This window comes from Desmodus rotundus, chromosome 13 (assembly GCF_022682495.2).
Source record: "Desmodus rotundus isolate HL8 chromosome 13, HLdesRot8A.1, whole genome shotgun sequence".
In the NCBI taxonomy this organism is placed as follows: Eukaryota; Metazoa; Chordata; class Mammalia; order Chiroptera; family Phyllostomidae; genus Desmodus; species Desmodus rotundus.
The window spans coordinates 47,010,284-47,032,030 of record NC_071399.1 but is presented as its reverse complement, the minus strand read 5'-3'; the positions used below and the strand labels follow the sequence as shown (position 1 = coordinate 47,032,030).

The window sequence follows — 21,747 nt, the reverse complement described above, 5'->3', positions numbered from 1 at the left end:
TCCTTGTACTGTGATCTTCAGTTCAGAAATTGTAATCTTCATTTCCTCTTGGCCCTTGTTGATAGCTTCTGTTTCCTTTTTCATGTTGATATAGTTTGCAGTGAGTTCATTGTAGTTTCCCTGTAGTTTTTGGTAATTCTGTGTGAGCTCATGAAGCTTCTTTATAACCAATTTTTGAACGCATTGTCTGATAGTTGACTTGCCTGTTTTTCATTTAGCATTGTTTCTGAGACTTCCCCCTTTCCTTTCATTTGGGGATTGTTTCTTTGTCTCCCCATTGTTTGTGTGACTCTTCCTGTTGGCCTTTTCTTCTTAAGTTGCTCTCTTTTGACCCCCTGGGTTTTTGGTGTAAACTTCTGTGATAGAATACCTGTTTGTTTTAGTGGTACAGACTCCTTGATCTCCCGATCTTACTGATCTTGGACTATGTTGTATGTTGGCTCTTTGCATGTCTTTGGTTCTTTTTGGGTCTTTCTTTGGTGGGTCTTTCCCACCAGCTGGTTATCTGAGGGTCAATCTGTTCCCCACCTCTTGTTTTCTGTTGTGCAGGTGTTGGCAGGTTGTGTTGGAGCTGGTTCTTCTGTGTGGACAAGGTTTTGAGGCTTTTCTCTTGCTCTTGTTCAGTTGTTTGTTCTCAGTAATTTGTTCACTAATTATTTGTATTTTCAGATAGGTCATGGGTTGACTTAGTGTGACTTCCACTCCCTCCTTCACTTTCTTCTGTTCTTATCTGTTGGTGTTTCCTTTGTTGGTGGGTTTCCTCTTCCAGGAGGTATCTTGGTGTTCCCAGCTTCTACCCACTCTTTTTTATGGTAGGCCTCCTCCGGACTATGGGTGTGTGCGCAGAGCCTTCCTTGATTCGCAGTGTCCCTGGTGCTTGTGGTCTCAGTTCCCTCTGAGATGAGGTGCGGATACTCCCCGGTGGGTGCACACACTCCCAGGTCACTGGGCATACTCCCCCTGTTGGTGCCTATAGTCTCAGCTCCCTTCGAGATGAGGTGCGGACAGTCTCTGATGGATGTGCACAGTCCCCAGATGGGTGGGTGGTGGGGCAGAGAGGGTACTGGAGCTATTGCTGCAGGGGAATTCCCCAAAGTGCTCCCGAGGGTCTTTTTCCTTTTGTGAAAATCCTCCTGCTCAATCCTGTGGCTCCCTCCATACCAGGAAGGGCCTGTCCTCTGACACAGCCCACTTCTTCAGCTAGGCTGGGGACTGTCCGGGTCATGTTCGCTCACGGCCCAACTTTCAACTCCCTGCAGCTAGCACCCACGGTTTCCGTTGGTTTACCACTTCATCCTTATTCCCCTCCCTGCAACTTCAAGCAACCAGGTCTCTCACAGTGTTGCTTGGGCCTTGTTTGGCAGGGTAGGGGGCCGTTAACCCAGCTCTCTCCCAGGAGTCCTGCAGCAGGCCAGGCAGGGGCGGGCCTGGGGCTGTAGTTGCTCTGTTCCTCACACTGATCCCAGGGACCTTTTTGTCCTGAAGCAATCCCCTTACCTTCTATTTTCTCACTGTCCTCTGTACTTTTTGCTCTCCTGTCTTCATAAACCCTGGGTTGCTTTTGGCTGTTCGCTTTGTTCCTCAGTAGATTGGGTAGGTGTTTTACCCAGGTGCAGAGGGAAGTTGACTCAGCGCCCACCTGTCTCGCCAACATCTTCTCTCTGATTTTATTTTTTTTTTAATCGTTACCATCATTGTACTCTGTTGGTGTAAAATTCAATGTCTTAATTTCTCAGGACCTGGAGACACAGCAGATAAGTTTTGAGTTCCCCAGCCTCAGTCTCCAATTACTGGATGCTCAGAGGGTTATTTGATATGGTATGGTTCTCCATATCCACTTAGTCCTGGTCTGGCATTTTTCCCCCCTTAGCATCTTAGCTTTTTATTATTTTTAATTGTGGTAAAATGCATATAACAAAATTTGCCATAACCATTTTAGATTTACAGTTCAGTGACATTAAGTACATTCACACTGTTCTACCATCACTATCATTTGTTCATCTTGCAAAACCAAAACTACCTATTAAACAATAACTCCCTATTCTCCGTTCCCCCCAGCTGACCTTTGTATTTTAAATGTTGGTTTTTCAGCAAGGAAAAAAAATGGTTTTAATATCATAAGCTAAGTTTAGCCATTTCCTTTTTACCAGTGAGATCTCACTTGTGAAATTCTTAAAAAATAAATAGACCAAGTACTTGTGGATTCTATACCCATTAAGAGGGTAAGAACATAGAATTGAAGCCAAATTACCTGAGTTCAAATACTATCTGTGTAACCTTAGCAACTTATTTAACATTTCTGTGTTTCCTCAGGAAAGGTATTATCAGCCATTTTTTATACGTAAATAGTAACCATTCAAGTCTAAAAAGGGTCAAGACCCTATTTCAATAGAGAAGGATTCCAATGTTTGAGATAAATACTATATCCTTTTAGTCTTTCCTCTGTGTCCTTGCTGCTCTAGTGAGGTTCAAAGGGGGCACGGAGAATATGTCATTTAAAAAAAAATCCTTACCCAAGTGTGACCCCTATTTAAAAATGTTGAATTCTAAGATTTAAAGCCACAAGTATTTTTTCTTAAATGGGAGTTAATATATTAGATGTTTGTCTCCTTTAAAATAATCTTCACCTGTTAAAATCATCCTGGACATGGTCACACAAATTTTGTACCTAAATTCAATATATGGTTGATCTTAGGAGTCTGGATTCAGTTTTTTTCCCTATTCTATTTCACAACTTGTGTTTCTACAACTTCTTTTCCCTCAACCCCCACCCATCCTGACCCCTACTAGGTCCACACCAAAAATTCCCTTGAGTCTCCCTTCATTTTCATTATATCACTAAATGCATGTAACACATAGGAGTAATACCTAATATCATAGCTCATTGTTTATATTATTATTTTGCTAGTCTCATTAGTATTTTAAAATATACACTGCATTATATAACAAAAACTACTTCATGTTGTTCAGTGTTAATTCATATGTACTTAATATATTTAATAAAGTCTTCATATTGATTGTATAGTATTTTTCAAATTCACTCCTAATGGTATAAAAATTCTTACTCTAACATATTTTAAAAGAATTGCTTACATCTATGAAAGAAACTTCTAATGTTCATTTTATAGGTTATTGAAGACAATGGTGTTCGAAGAGTTGTTGTGGTTCCTCAAGCACCAGAGTTTCATCCTGGTGGTCACACAGTCATACATCGTTCTACACATCCTCCTTTGCCAGGTTTCATTCCTGTCCCAACCATGATGCCCCCTCCACCACGCCATATGTATTCACCAGTGACTGGAGCTGGCGACATGGCAACACAGTATATGCCACAGTATCAGTCTTCACAAGTATATGGAGATGTAGGTAAGACATCTAACAATATGCCTGTTTTATGGAGTTGGCTATTCTTTGCTTGGATATAATAGATCCTTTTATCGTATTATCTAAAAGAAACAAAAAATGGTTAACAATATCAATTATTTTTTGTTATCTGAGTACTAAGTATTTCATCCTCATGATCATCCTTCAAGACAAATGATAAAAATCAAAAAGAGGGAAGTAACTTATATCATGTAATAGTGGGGATATGATGCGGATCCCGGCCCACAGGATCCACTGTTGTGGCAGCAATATACAAATACACACAGAGTACAGAAATCCTGTGGAGGAAAAGGGATGGCTTGGCCACTCTCTAAGTGAGAGAGGGCGAGAGGGCTAGAGAGAGCCCAAGAGAGAGAGCCGACCCCCACCTGGACAGGCTTTTATTGTTTTTTGGGGCACATTACATGGAGGATGGTCCTCATTTACTATGCACAGGTTCATCACAGGTGATTACCTTTTAAGGGCAACAAAGGACAGAATACTGCTAATTACTTAAAAGAGAAGGATGTTACAGCTGGAGGGGGAAACTGGTCACACTCCATACTTGGGTGATTTAGCACAGACTTTAGGAAGTTAAGATACTCAGTAAACATTTGCTGCCTCAATTCAGGGTGAGGGAGTTTTAGCAAGAGCAAGTCTCATAGCAGTCTAGGTACAATGCAGGCCTGATTTCCCACGGGAGAACCTATCCATGGATGTGGGTCTTGCCCGCCAACCTCGCTCCCCACTGGCTTTTCCGAGTGGGGGCTGAGCCACATTTCCCACAGTTGGAACAGTTCCCCACAAGGATACATTCAAAGAAGAGGTCTCCTCCTCTGTTATGCTATCTAGGTTCTGAGAAAAATTTTCAGCCAGGAATAATCACATCATTGTTAAATACTGAAGGCTATCCTTCTACTAAGGTTGCTAGGTTCTGTTGAGAGTTTGAAAAAAATAAACCAGTAAGACTTAACCTCTGCCCTGAGGGTGTTAATAAATTGTTGGGAAGAATAGAAACAAAATACACACAAAATAGTAATCTTATTCTTTCCTGTGGCTTTAAATACCATCTGCATACTCTCATGCATCTCAGTTACAGCATTTCTAAAATATAAATCTAATTTTGGAACCTGCTTTTCTCTGTCATCTTCATCTCAATATATGGTACCACTGTCCATTCAATTGCTCAAGTGAAAAACAGATGGTAAAATTTGATTCTTCCACATCATTTGGTATTAGTTTTATTTTTAGAAATTTCCCAAATTTATCTGTTTTTTCTTAACTGCTACTCAGATCTAATCCACCATCAGCTCTTGTCAGGACAAGTGCAATGTCAGCCTCCCAGTTTTCTGCTGCTGTTCTTGCCCTCAACCATCCAGGATCAGCCAGAGTAATCATTTAAAAGTATAAATCAAACTATTCTATTTCAGTGACTTCCCTTTGCAATTGTATAAAGTCCTAAACCCTTCACCAGATCAGGGTTTCTCAACCTTAGCACTCTTGATATTTGAGGATGGATAAGTGTCTGTTGTGGAGGACAGGACTCTGCTTTGTAGGATGTTTAGCAGAATCTCTGCCTTCTACCCACTAGATGCCAGTAACACACTACTCCAACCCTCCCCTCACCCTCAACTTCATCCAATTGTGACAACTAAAAATATTTCCAGGCATTGACAAATGACCCCTGTGAGCCAAAATTGACCCTGGTTGCAAACCACTGCCCTGGTTTGCACAGGACAGAGCCTCGTGGTCTCTCATTACCTTGTCCTTCTTGTCCCCACCACCCACCTTCAGCTTTTCAGAACCTCCAAGGTCTTTCTTGCCTCATTGCCTCTGTACATGGTGTTCTCTCTACCAGGAATGCTCTTCCCTCTTTTCCTTGGAAGGCTCATTTTTTTTTCCTTTAGATTTCAGCTAGAAAAACTATCCATGACCTTGCATTACCAATCTAGCACTGAAATCTGTTTCTTTCACAGAACCAAACAATTTTATTTTTGTATCACTTTCTCCCTCATTTGCCTATAAATCCCCAAAGAACTGAATCTGTTTGATACATCTGTTTTCCTTGCAGTTAGTTAGCAGAACCTGTCATTTATACTTAGTAAATTTGTAGAAGATACAACTCTTAAGTACAAAATTTTAAATATGCAGCACAATCTGTAATAGGTACATTATATATTACATATATAATACTGTATATATTTTTCAAACTTATTTCTATCCCCCAAGTAATACTTATTGATTCTGTAGGTCTGGGTGGGGTTTGGGTTTCTGCATTTTAACAAACTCCCAGGTGAGAGGCTCATGCAGTATTCCAATGAACATAATTATGCGTAGCAAGAGTTTGTACTACAAATAGTCTCTTCTATTTTCGTACTGCTAATTTTGACTTAGTTTTTAAAAATGTGTTTGAGGAAATTTAAGAAAATACTGGATGTTACCATTACTACTATTTTGCATTTTTAAAACCCATTGTTATTCAAAGGGGATATACATTAGACTAAATATATACTTAACACCATATAGAAAAATATACTAATATTCTTAAAACATTGATAAGTTAACACTTCACTGAGATTTTTGAGACTTTAAAATATTATCTTTGCAGATTTTATTTTTTATTTTTAAATAATTTTTACCACCCCCCTCGCAATCACAACACTGTTGTCCATGTCCAAGAGTCCTTTCTCTTTTTTGCTTAATCCCTCCACCCCTTATCTTCCCCCTTTAGCTGTCATCCTGCTATCTGTGAATATGTCTCTGTTGTGCTTCTTAGTTCAGTTTGTTCATTAAATTCCACATATGGGTGAAATCATACAGTGTTTGTGTTTCTCTAACTGGCTTATTTCACTTAGCATAATTTTCTCCAGGTCTATCCATACTGAGGCAAAGGTTAAAACTTTCTTCTTTTTTATAGCCAAGTAGTGTTCCATTGTGCAAATGTCCCATAGTAGTTTTAGCTACTCATCTATTGATGGACACTTGGGCTATTTCCATAACCCAGCAATTTGAAATAACACTGCAATGAACGTAGGGTTACTTATGTTCTTTCTAATTAGTGTTTTGTGTTCCTGCAGATATATTCTCAAAAGAGGGATTGCTGGGTCAAAAGGCAGACCCATTTCTAATTTTTTTGAGATATCTCCATACTGCTTTCCACTTTGACTGTACCAATCTGTGTTCCCACCAACACTGCAGAAGGGTTCCCTTTTCTCCATATCCTCTCCAGCACTTGTGTTTTTATTTATTGATGATAGCCTTTCTGACAGGTGTGAGATGATACCTCATTGTGGTCTTAATTTGCATTTTTATGATGATTAGTAACAATGACATCTTTTCATATGTCTGTTGGCCATCTGTGATGTCCTCCTTCGAAAAGTATCTGGTCATGACCTTTGCCCATTTTCATAAGTGTATGTTATTGATTGTGCTATTACAGTCTTCCCAATTTTTCCTCCTTTGTCCCCCTCCTCTCAGTACCACCCTTCCCTCCAGCAATCACCCCTTAGTTCATGTCTGTAGGTCATACATATGAGTTCTTTGGCTTCTCCATTTCTTATACTATTCTTAACATCCCCCTGCCTATTTTGTACCTACCAATTATGCCTCTTAATCTCTTTACTTTTTTCCCCATTCTTCCCTTTCCGCCTCCCAGCTGATAACCCTCCAAATGATCTCTACCTTTATGGTTCTGTTCCTATTCTAGTTGGTTGCTTTGTTTTTGTTCTTGTTTTAGATTTTGTTGTTGATAGTTGTGAGTTTGTTGTCATTTTAACGTTCATAGTTTCGATTTTTTTCTTAAATAAGTCCCTTTGACATTTCATATAATAATGGCTTGGTGATGATGAACTCCTTTAGCTTTACATTGTCAGGGAAGCACTTTATCTACCCTTCCATTCTAAATGATAGCTTTGCTGGATAGACTCATCTTGGGTGTATGTCCTTGCATTTCATCACTTTGAATGCTTCTTGCCAGTCCTTTCTTACAAAGTTTTTATTTTGAGAAATCAGCTGACAGTCTTATGGGAACTCCTTTGTAACTCTTTGCTTCTCTCTCGCTGCTCTTAAGATCCTCTCTTTTTTTAACTTTTGGCATTTTAATTATGATGTGTCTTGGTGTGTTCCTTCTTGGGTCCAATTTCTGTGGGACTCTCTGCTTCCTGGATTTGTATGGCTATTTCCTTCACCAAATTAGGGACGTTTTCGTTCATTATTTTTTCAGATAAGTTTTCAACTTCTTGTTTTTCCTCTTCTTCTGGCAGCCCTGTGATCTGGATATTGGCACTTTTGGAGATGTCCCAGAGTCATCTTTTTCTCTCCTCATTTTTTCAAATTCTTGTTTCTTCATTCTATTCTGGTTGATTATTTATCCTTATGTTTCAGATCAGTGGTTTGAATCCCAGCTTCCTTCCCTTCATTGTTGGTTCCCTGTGGATTTTTCTTTATTTCACTTAGCATAGCCTTCATTTCTTTCTTTATGCTTTTGCCATACTCAATGAGTTCTCTGAGCTTCCTTATCACTAGTGTTTTGAACTCTTCATCTGATAAGTCAGCTATCTCCATTTTACTTAGTTCTTTTTCTGGAGCTTTGTTCTGTTCTTTCATTTGGGCCGTATTTCTTTGTCTCCTCAATTTGGCAGCCCCCCTGTGTTTGTTTCTGTGTATTAGATAGAGCTGCTTTGACTCCTTGTCTTAGTGCACCTGTTAAGTTTTAGGTGGGGGGGGCCTTAGGTATTCACTAGTACAGCGCAACCCACTTCACCATTCTGTGGCTCTGCATGTGGGGGAGGGGTCAGAGAGGAATCAGTGCCCTGTCTGGCTGCTGGAGACTTTTTCAGCTCTCACTCCATTTTCAGTCCGTTCACTACCTTCCCATATGTGACTAGTGCCCCTGTAGCTGCTGCCCTGGTGGAGGTTCCCAGAGTGGGTAGGTTTTCGTATGTTCTAGGACAATGCAGGCCCCTTACATGGACTCTCCCAAGAGACTGGCAGTTTCCTCCACCACCCCAAATCCCACCGGTGTTTATAACCAGAAGTTATGAGACTTTATTTTCCCGGTGCAGGAACCCTGGGCTATGTGGTCTAGTCTGGATCTGGAATCACTTGCTCCCAAGGTTTCCCTCCAGATTTTTATCTACCACTCATGAATGTAGGACCACTCATTCTGCCAGCTGCTGCTGCCTCACCTCCACCACTCTATGTCCCAGCTCCCCTTCTCTGCCCCTCCTACCCATCTGGATGAATATGGCTTCTTTAAATCCTTGGTTGTCGGACTTCACAGTTCAATATACTGGCAGTTCTGGGTGTTTTTTGTTTTGAGGTTACTTGTGATCCTTCTCATGGCTGGGCAAGGTAATGAAGGATGTCTGTCTATGCCTCCATCTTGCCTGGAAGTTCCTTTTCCTATTTTTTAATTGGGTTGTTTGGTTTTTTTGTTGAGTTTTGTAAGTTCTTTATAAATTTTGTTCTTTAAAAATAAACTGAGGACAGTTAATTTAACAATATTTATTGTTAATTTTATTATATTGTGTGACTTATAATATCCCAAGATGTAATACTTTGTATACCTAGATTCTGTTATTAATAAACAATCCACTCATTTCTTTTTGGTAACTCTTAAAACTTTATTTTTTTAGTGATGATTTGCTTTTTTGAATCATAATGGAATTTGGGCAGATGGTAGTTTTGTTTTTACCTATTTTATAGGTTTGAAGTTGAAAGAGATGCTAAAAGTAATGGCTAAAAAAAAGTAAAAGATAGCTCAGTTCAGTTCTTATGCCCCACCTGTGATAATCATAGCATACCACCAGGCTATTCCTATGAAGAGTAATAGTTACTTGGGAAAAGGTGAAGGAATGTCTCCATAAATTTATGTTGTGTGTGTATGTGTGTAATCAAGTCACAACGTTTGGTTCTATCAGATGGCAGATACACAGAAATAGTGCTTTTTTTTTTTTTTTTTTTGCAAAATTATTCTTTGACATATGTTGTGTTTTATGTAATTTTGACAGATTTCTTTCCTATTCTTTTCTCATGCTACAAATGTATTTGGAGAAATTAACCTTTTAAATGTTTTTAATTTTGTATTTCTTCCTAGATGCTCACTCTACTCATGGAAGGTCAAACTTTAGAGATGAAAGATCTAGTAAAACATATGAACGTTTGCAGAAAAAATTAAAGGATCGCCAAGGAACACAAAAAGAGAAAATGAGCAGTCCACCATCATCACCCCAGAAATGCCCTTCTCCCATAAGTGAACATAATGGACTTATAAAAGGGCAGAATGCTAGTGGGATAAACACAGGATTAGCAAAGAACAAGTCAGGGAAAGGGAAAGGTGGTGCACAAATTGATACAGAAATCAAAGGTAACTATTTAAAATACTCAGCTCTTCTTTTTGGTATTTTCATCAATATTTAACCTAAAAAAGTACCTGTTAACCTTTAGTCATTTTGTCATGCTCAAAATAAACTATAGATGATTATTAGCCTAACACTCCCTAAATGTAAGAAAATGTTTTAGAACCTAAATTGTTACTAGACTACCTCTTTTTACAATTTTGGGGGAACTCAAGTTATTAGTAATTTTACCTGTATCATAAAGTTTACTAACCAAGAGAAATTTTTATTTGTAGAAAAACTCCAGAGTTCATCCTGATTCCCTTTCTTTTCTTTCTGGGCCTTTGATAAGACTATACTGGTTTTTATCAAAACTCTTTATTTTTACAGCTTCTTTATGTAACTAGTTACATTGTTAACCAATCTATTCATATACTTTATAGTAGGATAGAGTATTCCTCATTCAATTCTTCAAAGGTTATTTTCTCTTAAAATCCCCATTTTCCTTATCAGTGACTTCCTTAATGTTTAGAACTCTGAGTGGTGGTACTTTTTCTTTAAAATTTTCACTTCCCACCAATAAATTCTGTTGTTTTAGGGGCCTCAAGGCTTATATATTAATGTTTACAAATATATTCTTGCATATTTTTGAGACCTCCTGATCATTCTTTTCCAGCACTGATGTTTCAGAAGAGTTAAGATAAAGTTTCAGATCTATCATTGGTGGCTATACATTATGGTCAAGTCAATTATATTTCTCTTTTGGGAACCACCACAATTAAAGCATGTCATGAAACAAATACTCAGTTAACATTAAGAGATATGAGACTGCAAATGAAAACTTTGCAGACAACAAGTGTTTTTTACAGCTGAATAAAAATACACTGTCTATAAGAAAAACTTACTAGCTACCTTGTGTGTGTGTGTGTGTGTGTGTGTGTGTACACTACAGTTAGTAATTGTGGTTAAAATGGAAATAGAAACTGAAGCAGAAGAATCCTAGAGAGCCAAAAGCTGCTGAATATCAACTAAGGAGTAAAAACTAGAAAGTAAAAATCTCAAATACTAACCTAGTTTCAGAAGACATTATTGTGGAGGGAGCGGGATGATTACATTTACACTCATTTTTTAATTTAAAAAAATTTTGTTTTAAGAAAAAGATGAAGAAACTAAAGCCTTTGAAACACTTCTTTCCAACATTGTCAAACCTGTGGTAAGTATTTTATACATTTTCTTTACATTCATATTTAATATACTTACATAGGATTTTGGTATTTTTCTACTCAGGCCTTACTTAAAACTTATTCTATATAAGGAATATGGAATCAATAATGGATGTACATGGATCTAACATAAGGACAGAAATGTTATCAGTAAAATGGATATTCAACCAAGAATCCATTTTTTAAAAAAGGATTTAATATATATTAAATGACATTGAAAATCACTGAATCAGACAAAGATCTCATAAAAGAGTGTGGATACAACAGATTATCAAATTTTTAAAAACCCATTTATATGAGTTTTATATAAATATGTCCAATTAACTCCAAATGCAAAAATAGTTAAATAATATCAAACTGTAAAAGAAAGTTAATATTCCTCAGTCTTTGTAAGTGTAGATGTAATAGAAGAATTCAAAAAATCAGTAAAAGGTATGGCAGCAAAACTGTATACATACAATTGTCTGCATATTTTTTAGATAGCCTACATAAAGGCTATCATTCTAATAGGGAAAAAATTGCATCATGTATGACTAAAGATTAACCTTAAGTAAAGTTCTCATACAGTTGTATTTTTTAAACTCATTAAGACTTTGAAAGATTCTTCACTAGTAACCAAGAAATATAAATTAAACTTTACTGAAACTGTGCAGTCATGTTTCTCAATAAATAGCTACACATACAAAAATGTATTTGCAGCACTAATATTAACAAAAATAAAACGAAGGAATGCATAGATAAATTGGAATGTTTTTGCTGGACAGAATAATATATAGCCACTTAAAATATGGTTTTGATTTGCAACAATGCTTTTGTAGGGAAAAATGCTGGGGGTCAAACGACTAGGTTGGCCAAAAAGTCTGTTTAGTTTTTTCCGTAAAATAAAAGACACATTTTTCATTTTCACCAATAACTTTATTGATCTGGATATTTTGAGTATGTCAGCTATTTCTCATGTTTCTCAATTAATGTCTCAATTTGATCGCTATCAACTTGAACTGGTCTACCTAACTGTGGAACATCATCTGGCGAGAAATCTCCAGCACAAAACTTCGCAAACCACTTTTAACACATTCAATCAGTCACAGCACTTTCTCCATACACTGGACAAATCTTTTTTTTCTCATTTTTACCTTTCTTATAATAATAAGGCATAATATGCTGAAAATGTTGCATATTTTCTTCCATTTTCAGTATTCAAATAGCTATACAAAAATTCACCGATTTTGACCTTTATTTAACGCACGCTGATAGGAAGCTGTCACAATACAATCTAAGAAAATTGTTTCAAATGAAGTTAAAGACAACTAAGTGCTATTAGAGCCATCTTTTAGAAAAAACCAAATGAACTTTTTGGCCAACCCAGTATTTGGACACTCATTACAGCCTTATGAAGAAAAAGCTTTAGAAAAAATTAGAATAAGACTAGAAGGAGAAACCAAATATCACAGTAAATTACTCAGATTGTTAGTCTCTCTCTGCTTTTTATAAGAGTTACAACTTCACTCCATTTTAAAAGCAGCTAACAGAAGTGCCAGTGACTGATTGAATCTAGATATTGTATAATTAATGTGGTAAAATATGTAAATAATGCATAAATATAGAGTAAAAATATATCTCTTTTTACCCACTCCTCCAGTTTAATCACACCCAACAGTTTAAGATTCTTTCTAGTCCTGTTTCAATTCATTTGTATGTGTCCAGCAAAATACAAATTTTTTCTTTAACCCCTAGGAAAAGGGGGTTATACTGTACCCTACTACTCTATGGCAAGCTTTTTTCTCTTACTGTGTAATGCCTTAGCAATCCTTCTATGTCATTACATTTTTCTTTGAAGAGCTACATAGATCATAACAACCAATCAAAATACATATTTGGCCCTTACTATACACAATAAATAAAAAACAAACATGCAAATTGTGCATGGTCATAGAAAGTGCTATTACAGAAATAGGGTGATGTGATGAGTTACTGAGGAAAGAGGAGTTATTTAAATACAGCAATCAGGAAATTTTTCTCTGAGCCTCTGAAGAGTTAGAAAAGGCACAAAAGTTGGAAGGAATAGGAATGGGAGAGTACAATAATCATGACAAGTTTTCTAGATAGAAAGAACCATTATCACTGGAGCATAGTAAAGTGGAGGGAAAAGTAGTACAAGATGGAAAGAAGTAGACAGTAGGACTTTTTCAGCCACAATGAGGCCATTTATTAATATTAAACACTGATAAAACTACTTCTGGTTTCCAAAAGAAAAACCTCTGCATTCCCCCCAGGAAAATCCTTGGTAAAATATTTTGTGCTAAGTTATCTAAAATATACTTTGCTGTAATTTTTGTACAAGAACAGTTTAGAAAAGTTGTTACTCTTAACAGTTCCGCAAAGAGTTACTTTTTCATTTTACACCATTTTAGTAAGACATTACTAATCTAATAGGCTACTACGGTCCTATTTCTTCTGACAATCTTACATAATAGATTTGGATGCTTTAGTTTTATTTTATTTCTGGTCCCCTCTGTACATGTAAATTAATGTAAACATATACAGAATTATTTCATAATAATAGCTAATAGGTCAGATTCTGTCCCAGGATCTGTCCAAAATACTTTGAGTACATAAATGCATTACTCTTTCATTTCTGCAACAACCCTCTGAACTAGTTTCCCTATTTTACAGATTAGGAAAGAGTGGGCTTAATAAATTGTATTAAAGTTGGGGTTGAAATTCAGGCATTATCCTTTGAAGTTCTGTGTATATCCAAATGTATATCACTAGATTAATTTTAAAAGGAATTTGATAGCCTTTATAGAATTGTTGGAATGATAATGATACCTAATGCTAACAGCATTTACTTGTTACATTATATAATATTAAAGTCTAATTTTTCAGGCACATAAAGCTTAAAACACTTTTTCAAAGGAATTTCTTGCTCAATATCATGAGGAAGAGGTAATTTAATAAAACAATACCTCTGCATCTTAAAACATAAAGTAATGCTTATGGCTTTGTTTTGCTTTGTTTTTTAGGGTTTTTTGTTTTTGTTGTCTTATGGTTTGGGTAGCTCTGCCTTTTTTTATTAAATTTATGTGAGCTGTGAAGTCTAGGTGAGGGTTTTTAATTGGTTTTGTGTGGTTTTTGCATGCTGTAGTTCACTTAGAATACCAAATTAAATATATTAATTCACCTAATTATTCCATAAATATGTGACAGAATGCCAGATACTGTGATAGAAGCTGGAGATAGAATAGAAAGCAAAGAGGAGGCATGGCCTTTGCCCTCAGAACTTGTTAGTGGAGTAAGCAATACTCCACTACAGGCAATACATGTAATGTTTTATCTGTGAAGTGTGAGAAAAAAGTAAAGGTGGACTAGACCTTGTCATGGGATGTTAAAGCAATTTCCTAGGGATGATTGAATTGAAATTGAAAGAAAAAATAGTGGTTGGGCACTGTGCCCTGTGAACAGTGGGGAAGAGTGGGAACAGTATTGCAAACATTAACCAGCATTTAAGAACTGAAACATGGCAATTGAGGAACCAACCAAACATAAAAGAAGAGCTACTCAATCATGTGACTCAAGTGTAGTGTGTGAGGGAGAACATCTTGCTAGTCTCAGCCTTAGCTTATTATATATACACTGGTTGAGTGACCTGGGACCAGCCGTTTAACCTTTTTGAATCTGTTTCTTTTTCCATAAAATAGAATATAATGGTATTGTATATATCACATTTGGGGGATAAAAAGTGGTATCTTGTTTAAATTTATATTTATATATTCGGACGGTCCATGTCCTTTCCTCATTTTTCTCATGAGTTTCTTATCTTTTCCTTATTGTAAGACACTTTATAAATTGAGGAAATGAACCCTTTCAAATCTTACAAATGGATTTTTTTCTTTCATTCTTTCTTTTGACTGTATTCATATCCAGTGTTTACACTAATAGTTTTGAATGGTCCAAGTGGTCTTTAAATTTTTTTAACCCATCTGCCTATTCAGAACAAACCATATTTCATCTGTAAATGGACAGGTTTCTATTTGTGACTGATTGAAATAAGTAGATACAGATATATTTTATTTACTCTTGAAACCCTATTAGATTTTTCACTGTTCATTGTGCACATTACAGATTTTTCATAGAGCTTTTAAATACTATGTTTTTACAGGCCTCAGACATCCAGGCAAGGTCAGCAGTACTTACCTGGTCACCTCCCTCCAGCTTCATTAACGGTGAAAAAGATGAGACTGCTGTACCAGAGTTCTATGGTTATGAAATTCTCATCTCAAGTACTGGAAAAGATGGGAAATATAAAAGTGTGTATGTGTAGGTATTTGTTATGTTTTACTCCTCATTATTAAGTTAATGGTTTGTCATAAAAAGCTTAATACTGATTTTATTCTTTTCTCTCTTCATGCTTTTATTTTGAATCTATAAATTGACCAGTGATAGTGATTTCAATGTAAATAGTCCAAATGAGCTGTAACATATTTCTGTCTACATACTCTTGGAATAATTGCTTTCGTTGGCCACATTCAGCTTTTATTTTTCAGTAGGCCCCCTAACAGGTATTTTACTATTCACATATTCCTGAGGCAGAAATATAAATTATATTATGTAGAAACCAGGACCAAAAGTGGAGAACTCTTAGATTATGAACTTGTGAAATATGGTATTGCCCCTCTGAAGAATTGGAGTTAATTCTTATATGTAAAAGCTCATATCCTACTGTAAAATGAATTTAGTACCATTATTCCTCATTTGTATGTTTGTTTGTTAATAATCATATTTTGAAAACCTATCAAAGTTCTCTTTCCATGGTTCAAAATGTGTTTATTATATGCCAAGTAGCCTTAGAAATAGTCAGTGGCTAAAGTTGTGACATTTATGATTGGCATTCATAAAATAAATTATTTTACTGTCCTTATATAGACATTGCTTATTCTAATGAAAAAAGATAAAGAGTAAAGTTGATTATTAGTTATAATGTGAGCACCAGGAAGATTGTAAGTGAGGGTGCTCAGTCATTCAGATGATCGTAATTTACTGCATGCACTAATACATCAGCCTTCTTGCTATCTTTTTTCAAAAAAAAAAAGTATAGGGAAGAAAGGAAAGTGAAACAACCCCAGTGACTGTCATCTAGTAACATAGGGTTATAAAAAGGTCCTGTCTCCTTATCCTTATTGAGACTTCTTTGTGTTTATTCTATTCATTTTTCTTAAAAGAGACAAACCTACCTAAGGGGTAAGTAAGGGATGAAGGACATCAACATAAAGGGGGTTTTTGTGTGTTAATGGCCATTCTAATTAGCTATGGTTGCATGTTAAGAGGGTTTATCTCCATTTGCAACCTGACCAGAGAGCATGAGATAGACATTAGTCACTTCCTTTACTCTACACCAATTAAGGTCTCTCTGAGGATGCTCCTGCAACTGCCTGATTCATTAAAGTGTATTTTCACCAAGGAGACGTGTTTTCTTTCTCATAGTAATTACTGGCTTTGATTTGAGAAACAGGGTAGCTGGTAATCTGGGAGGGCAGAGAAAGGGGATTGCAGAAGTCCATAAAATAGAGAGGAGAGAAACTTGGATGAGGGAAATGGAAGAGAGAACAGTGATTATTAAAAAAGAAATAGAAAAAGCGTGGTTTGTTGGCTACATACCAATTGTATGAAATGATTATTTTAAGAAGATGAGCCCTGTTGTATTTTAAAACGTAATAGTGGCCATGGGAAATGCTTTACTTTAAAATATGGTTACTGTTTTTTCTTATCTGTTCATTAAACTGTAACATTTTAAATAAAGTTCCATGTTATATTCTAATAAAATGCAAGAGTTTGCAGACTTCTTGTAAAAATTTGGTAGTTTTGATTTCAGTATTAATGTGTCATTTTGCATTTTAAATATGTGGGAAATCGATTTTTAAGTAATATAAAATAAAGTGGTTCTTGATTTGCTTATCATACCTATTTGTTTTAAAGTGGTATGCAGATACTTAAGTTTGCCACATATCCTAATTACACAAATGCCATATTAACAGAATTTGAATATGACCACAGTTTGTAAAGTAAGAAGCAATATAATTTCATAAATTACCTACAAGGCACATAATGCATATCCTCCAGAAATGCTTTATTTATCAGGCAGTGAAATACTACCTTTTCTCCCCTCCAGAGGAGAAGAAACCAGTGTCACTTTAAATGACCTCAAACCAGCCACAGAATACCATGCAAAGTAAGGAACTCCTACGTGTTGCTTCTCTATGATACAATAAGTAGTTTTATTTTTAATCATTTTCTTAAGTCTAGAATACAATTTAATTATTAACTTTGTATTAAAAACATGAACTTGGGTTTTTCTTTTGGTACAATCATCAACACTTTTCAAAAAAAGTAAAACATGTTTACTCAGATGTTACATTTAAGGGTTAATTAGCCTGTTTGTGGGACCTAGATATTGGAATGAAAATATAGCTAATATGTACAGTATATCTACAGTATCCAATTTAGCTCTAGAAAATGGTCCCAGCTTTTGAAATTTTTACAAAACAGAATCATAAGTAATATTTGGCTTATACTTGTATATTTTTACTCCATTTTGTTTTGGAAAGAGTTTGAGTTATTAAAGCTAACAGAATTTTACACCTAATTGGGAATAACTTAGATGCTGTTTCATTGTGCATTGATTGTAATGCATTGTAAATTCCATTGTAATTTACTGAGGTTTTACAGACTCTAGAGACTTCTCTGGTTGGTACTAAGTATGACACATTTAGTCACCTCCATTTTGAAAAGAACATTTGTGTTTAGTATTATTTCTATTAATGTATTAAGTAAATTTTCAATTATACTTCCTATATATGAACCCTAGTGTATTCTTCAAAATAGTATTTTTCAAACTGTGGATTGCAGCCATTATTGGATGGTGTAATTAATTTTGTGGCTTATATTCAGCATTTTTAAAAATTAAATATAATCAAATGGAATAGAAGTAGAGTATATTACTCTAGTTAATGATATTTTTTCAGCATACTTGTTACACACATATGCATGCAGTAGTGTTTGTGTGTGCCTGTGTATATGTAATGCACAGACACAGTTATGTCACAATTTAAAATGTATTTTTTACTTTGGGTTGCAGTCAAAAAAAGATGAAAGCCACTGCTCTGTCCTTTTTTTCTTTTTAAGGGCCACCCTTCTGATATGCATATTTTCTTAATAGAACATTTAGAGAGCATCTTACTATAACTCACAAGTACTTAAACGTGATACTGTTAAAGGGCCAGATACAATGATTCTGCAGGATAAAACTATTTATTTTATCACCATAGAGTCCAGGCAGAATACAATTCTATAAAGGGAACTGCTTCAGAAACTGAAAGCTTTACCACCTTGAGCTGTGAACCTGACATACCTAATCCACCAAGGATAGCCAATCGTACCAAAAATTCACTCACTTTGCAATGGAAGGTAAGGATATTCCCCCTGGACATGGATTTCCTTTTTCCCCCCATAGAGTTAGATTTCAGTTATTTTGGGAGACAAAAAGTGCTTTAAGTTAACTTTCTTTTGCTCTTTACATATATGAAATAAACATTTGCTTCTTATATCTTAAAATAACACTCTTACTGGTTTTCTCTACCTTATGTAAATATAGAAGAAAAGACTGATTTATAATTAAGACTTCATATTATACTGGACATGTGATAACTTTGAGTGTCACAACAGTGATTCTCAAATTAATTACTCCTTTTTAATATTTTGTAATCACACCTTTATATCCTGAATTTTATCTTAAATGAGATTGATAATAACTAGATTCATAGCTTTAAAAATATCAATATGAAAAAATTAAAATTAAAATATCAATATGATACCTTAAAGGAGGAGTAAAATTATTTTCAGTAGAATAATATGCGTCGATATGTAAATGTTTGGACCTAGCTACACAAGCTATAGTTGAAGTGGACAGACACTATAGGTAGATGTTTGGGGGCTCTGCCCGCAGGGCCCCGCCCCTCCCTTCCCCCCGCAGCACTGGCTGCCACGCCACGGATGAGAATAAGTCTACCAAGACATGATCTGCTTGGGGAGGAGAGGTGGCCATCTCTCAAAGGAGAAGGGCCAAGAGCCTTTTCCTCCATGGGCTTTTATTAGGTTCATTTTACACAGGAATATAGGTAAAGACCACCAATCATTGTCAGGCAGTAAGGGTCAAACAATGGATAACATATAAAGAACTTTGAGGGCTTATTCTGAGTTAGGGTCAGTTAGTTAAGGGGCTATAAGACTTTCGGAAACAAACTCATTTCAGGCTTGGACCCTTATCATTTAAGCTGAGGGTATAAACAAAGCAGGTTTCACAGGATTTTATGCATTCTTTCTTAGGCCTGATCTCCCCGGGGAATCCATCCGCCCTTTCCAGCACAGGACTGCACCGCCCTCTGTCATTGTTTCAGGCTTAAGTCAGGCAAGGGAAGTAAGGCAGCCAAGAGATTAGGAGACTTTTTGCAGTATGAAGAATGAAGACTCAGGAAGCCGAGGGGCGAGGGTCCATCACCCCCTTTTTCTATAGCCCCCTGGAGTCCTTCCCTATGGGCTTTTTTCATGACCATGCCTGTCTTAGGTCATTCCTCCCTTGAGGAATCTTACCCGTCATTGGCTAACTGGTCAAGCTCAGGGCCAAGCAGGGTAAAGTAAAGTGGGCAGAGATGGCACCCCTGCCAGGGAGATAAGCTTTGTCTCCTTAATGGCTTACGATGCCAAGGTCTCTGACTCAGCCTTAACCATGGGGGGTTTACAGCTTCTGAAACCAGGCAGGTCGGTTCCCAACAGGTAGAATTGGTAATTCAAACACCACAGAAAACATTGTCATGGGTGACATGATTTTCTGATATAATATATAGGTCTTTGGAAGTTTCTGAGCAAAAGTACACTTTTTCCCAAATTGCATAGTAATTGCATTTGGGGAAAATTGGTAATTGTTAAAACTACAAAAAATACCTAGTGAAATGTATTAGGTTCATCCATAACTATAAACAGGTATTTAATCTACTTAGATACACACTCAGACAACAAAAAGTCCATGCTAGAGAGAGAGAACAGTTACTATACTGATTGTCCCATATTCTCTGCAGGACTATTAGCATCTTGATTCCTGCCCTCTACTTATCAGCTCCTCCACCCCTGCCATTATTGTGATAATCAGAAACACCTCCCACAAAATTTCAAAACATTTCCTGAAAGGGAGTACCACCACTGTTAGCAACCATTGGTTTGCAGAGAGAAAATAATTACTTACCTTGATTTAATCATCTCATTTTATCTCAAGAGTAAAATTACAGACTAGTTTTCTTTGCAAAAGCTTTTGAGTATTTGGACCTTGCTAGTTGTTTGGAGTTCATTAGTCCCCAGTTCTTTTGAGGATATTAGATGATTTGGGTAGTTAAAAACTTATTTTAGCACATGTAAATCAAACAAGTATGTACATATTGACAAAATGATTAATTTCATTTTGTGTCACTTAGAGAAGCATTTTATTTATAAATATGCTAAGGTCCTTTGCTTTGGTAGGGCAGCAGCCCAGGGGGTAGCAGTCCAGTGCCCTTCAAACTGGTTGGGATTTCTTTCTTTCTTTCTTTTAATTTTTATGGTATTTTTTTCCATTACCATTTAGTCCCATGACACCCACCCTTCCTGAGCAATTATCACACTGTTTTCTATGTCTCCTTTTTCCTTTTTGTTTAGTCCCTCTAACCTCCCGTACCAGCCAGCTGTTATCCTGCTCTCCATCCATGAGTCTGTCCCCATATTCCTTGTTAGTTCAGCAAGTTCATTAGATTCCACATACGAGTGAAATCATGTGGTATTTGTCTTTCTCTAACTGGCTTATTTCACTTAGCATAATCTTCTCCAGGTCCATCCATACTGACTTCTTTTTTACAGGCAAGTAGTAGGCCATTGTGTAAATATCCCATAGTTGTTTTAGCCCCTCATCTATTCATGGGCACTTGGGCCACTTCCATATCTTGGCAATTGTAAATAATGCTGCAGTGAACATAGTGGTGCTTACGTTCTTTCAAATGAGTGTTTTCGGTTCCTTTGGGTGGGTATACTACAAGAACTGGGATTGCTAGGTCAAAAGGCAGATCCATTTTTAATTTTTTGAGGTATCTCCATACTGCTTTCCACAGTGGCTGCACCAATCTGCATTCTTACCAACAGTGCATGAAGGTTCCCTCTTGCCCATGTACTAACCAACACTTGTTTGTTGATCCGTTGATGATAGCCATTCTGACAGGTGTGAGAAGGTATCTCATTGTGGTTTTAATTTGCATTTCTCTGATAATTAGTGACATTGAGCGTCTTTTCATATGTCTATTGGCCATCTGTATGTCCTCTTTAGAGAAGTGTCTATTCCAGTCCTTTGCCCATTTTTTAATTGAGTTGTTTGGGGGATTTTTTGGGGGAGGGGGGGTATTGAGTTTTGTAAGTACTTTGTAAATTTTGGATACTAACCCCTTATCAGATGTATCAGCAAATATGTTCTCCCATTCTGTGGGTTATCTTTTTATTTTGTTGATGATTTCCTTTGCTATGCAAAAACTTTTTAGTTTGATAAGTCCCATTTGTTTATTTTTTCTGTTGTTTCCCTTGCCTGGGTAGCTATATCCTATGAACTGTTGCTACAAGCAGTGTCCAAGATATTACTGCCTACGTTTTATTCTAGAATGTTTATGGTTAGAATCTAACATTTAAGTCTTTGATTCATTTTGAATTTATTCTTGTGTGTGGCATAAGAAGGTGGTATAGTTTCGTTTCTCTACACATAT

The 21,747-nt window shown here is 36.3% G+C and overlaps 1 protein-coding gene across 11 annotated transcripts in view; it reads left to right on the top strand.

Moving 5' to 3' along the window:
- The window catches only part of FNDC3A (fibronectin type III domain containing 3A), a 220,035-nt gene that overhangs the window by 153,521 nt on the left and 44,767 nt on the right, over positions 1-21,747 (top strand). For 9 of the 11 annotated variants that reach the window (XM_024569673.3, XM_024569683.3, XM_045202567.2 and 6 more), the window contains 6 exons: positions 3,129-3,366; positions 9,461-9,730; positions 10,856-10,914; positions 15,084-15,241; positions 17,091-17,150; positions 18,247-18,385. In XM_024569673.3, coding sequence (XP_024425441.2) covers positions 3,129-3,366; positions 9,461-9,730; positions 10,856-10,914; positions 15,084-15,241; positions 17,091-17,150; positions 18,247-18,385 — 924 coding nt within the window. The remainder of the gene's footprint in view (positions 1-3,128; positions 3,367-9,460; positions 9,731-10,855; positions 10,915-15,083; positions 15,242-17,090; positions 17,151-18,246; positions 18,386-21,747) is intronic. The other 2 variants (XM_045202576.2, XM_053916462.1) reach the window with 2 other exon arrangements.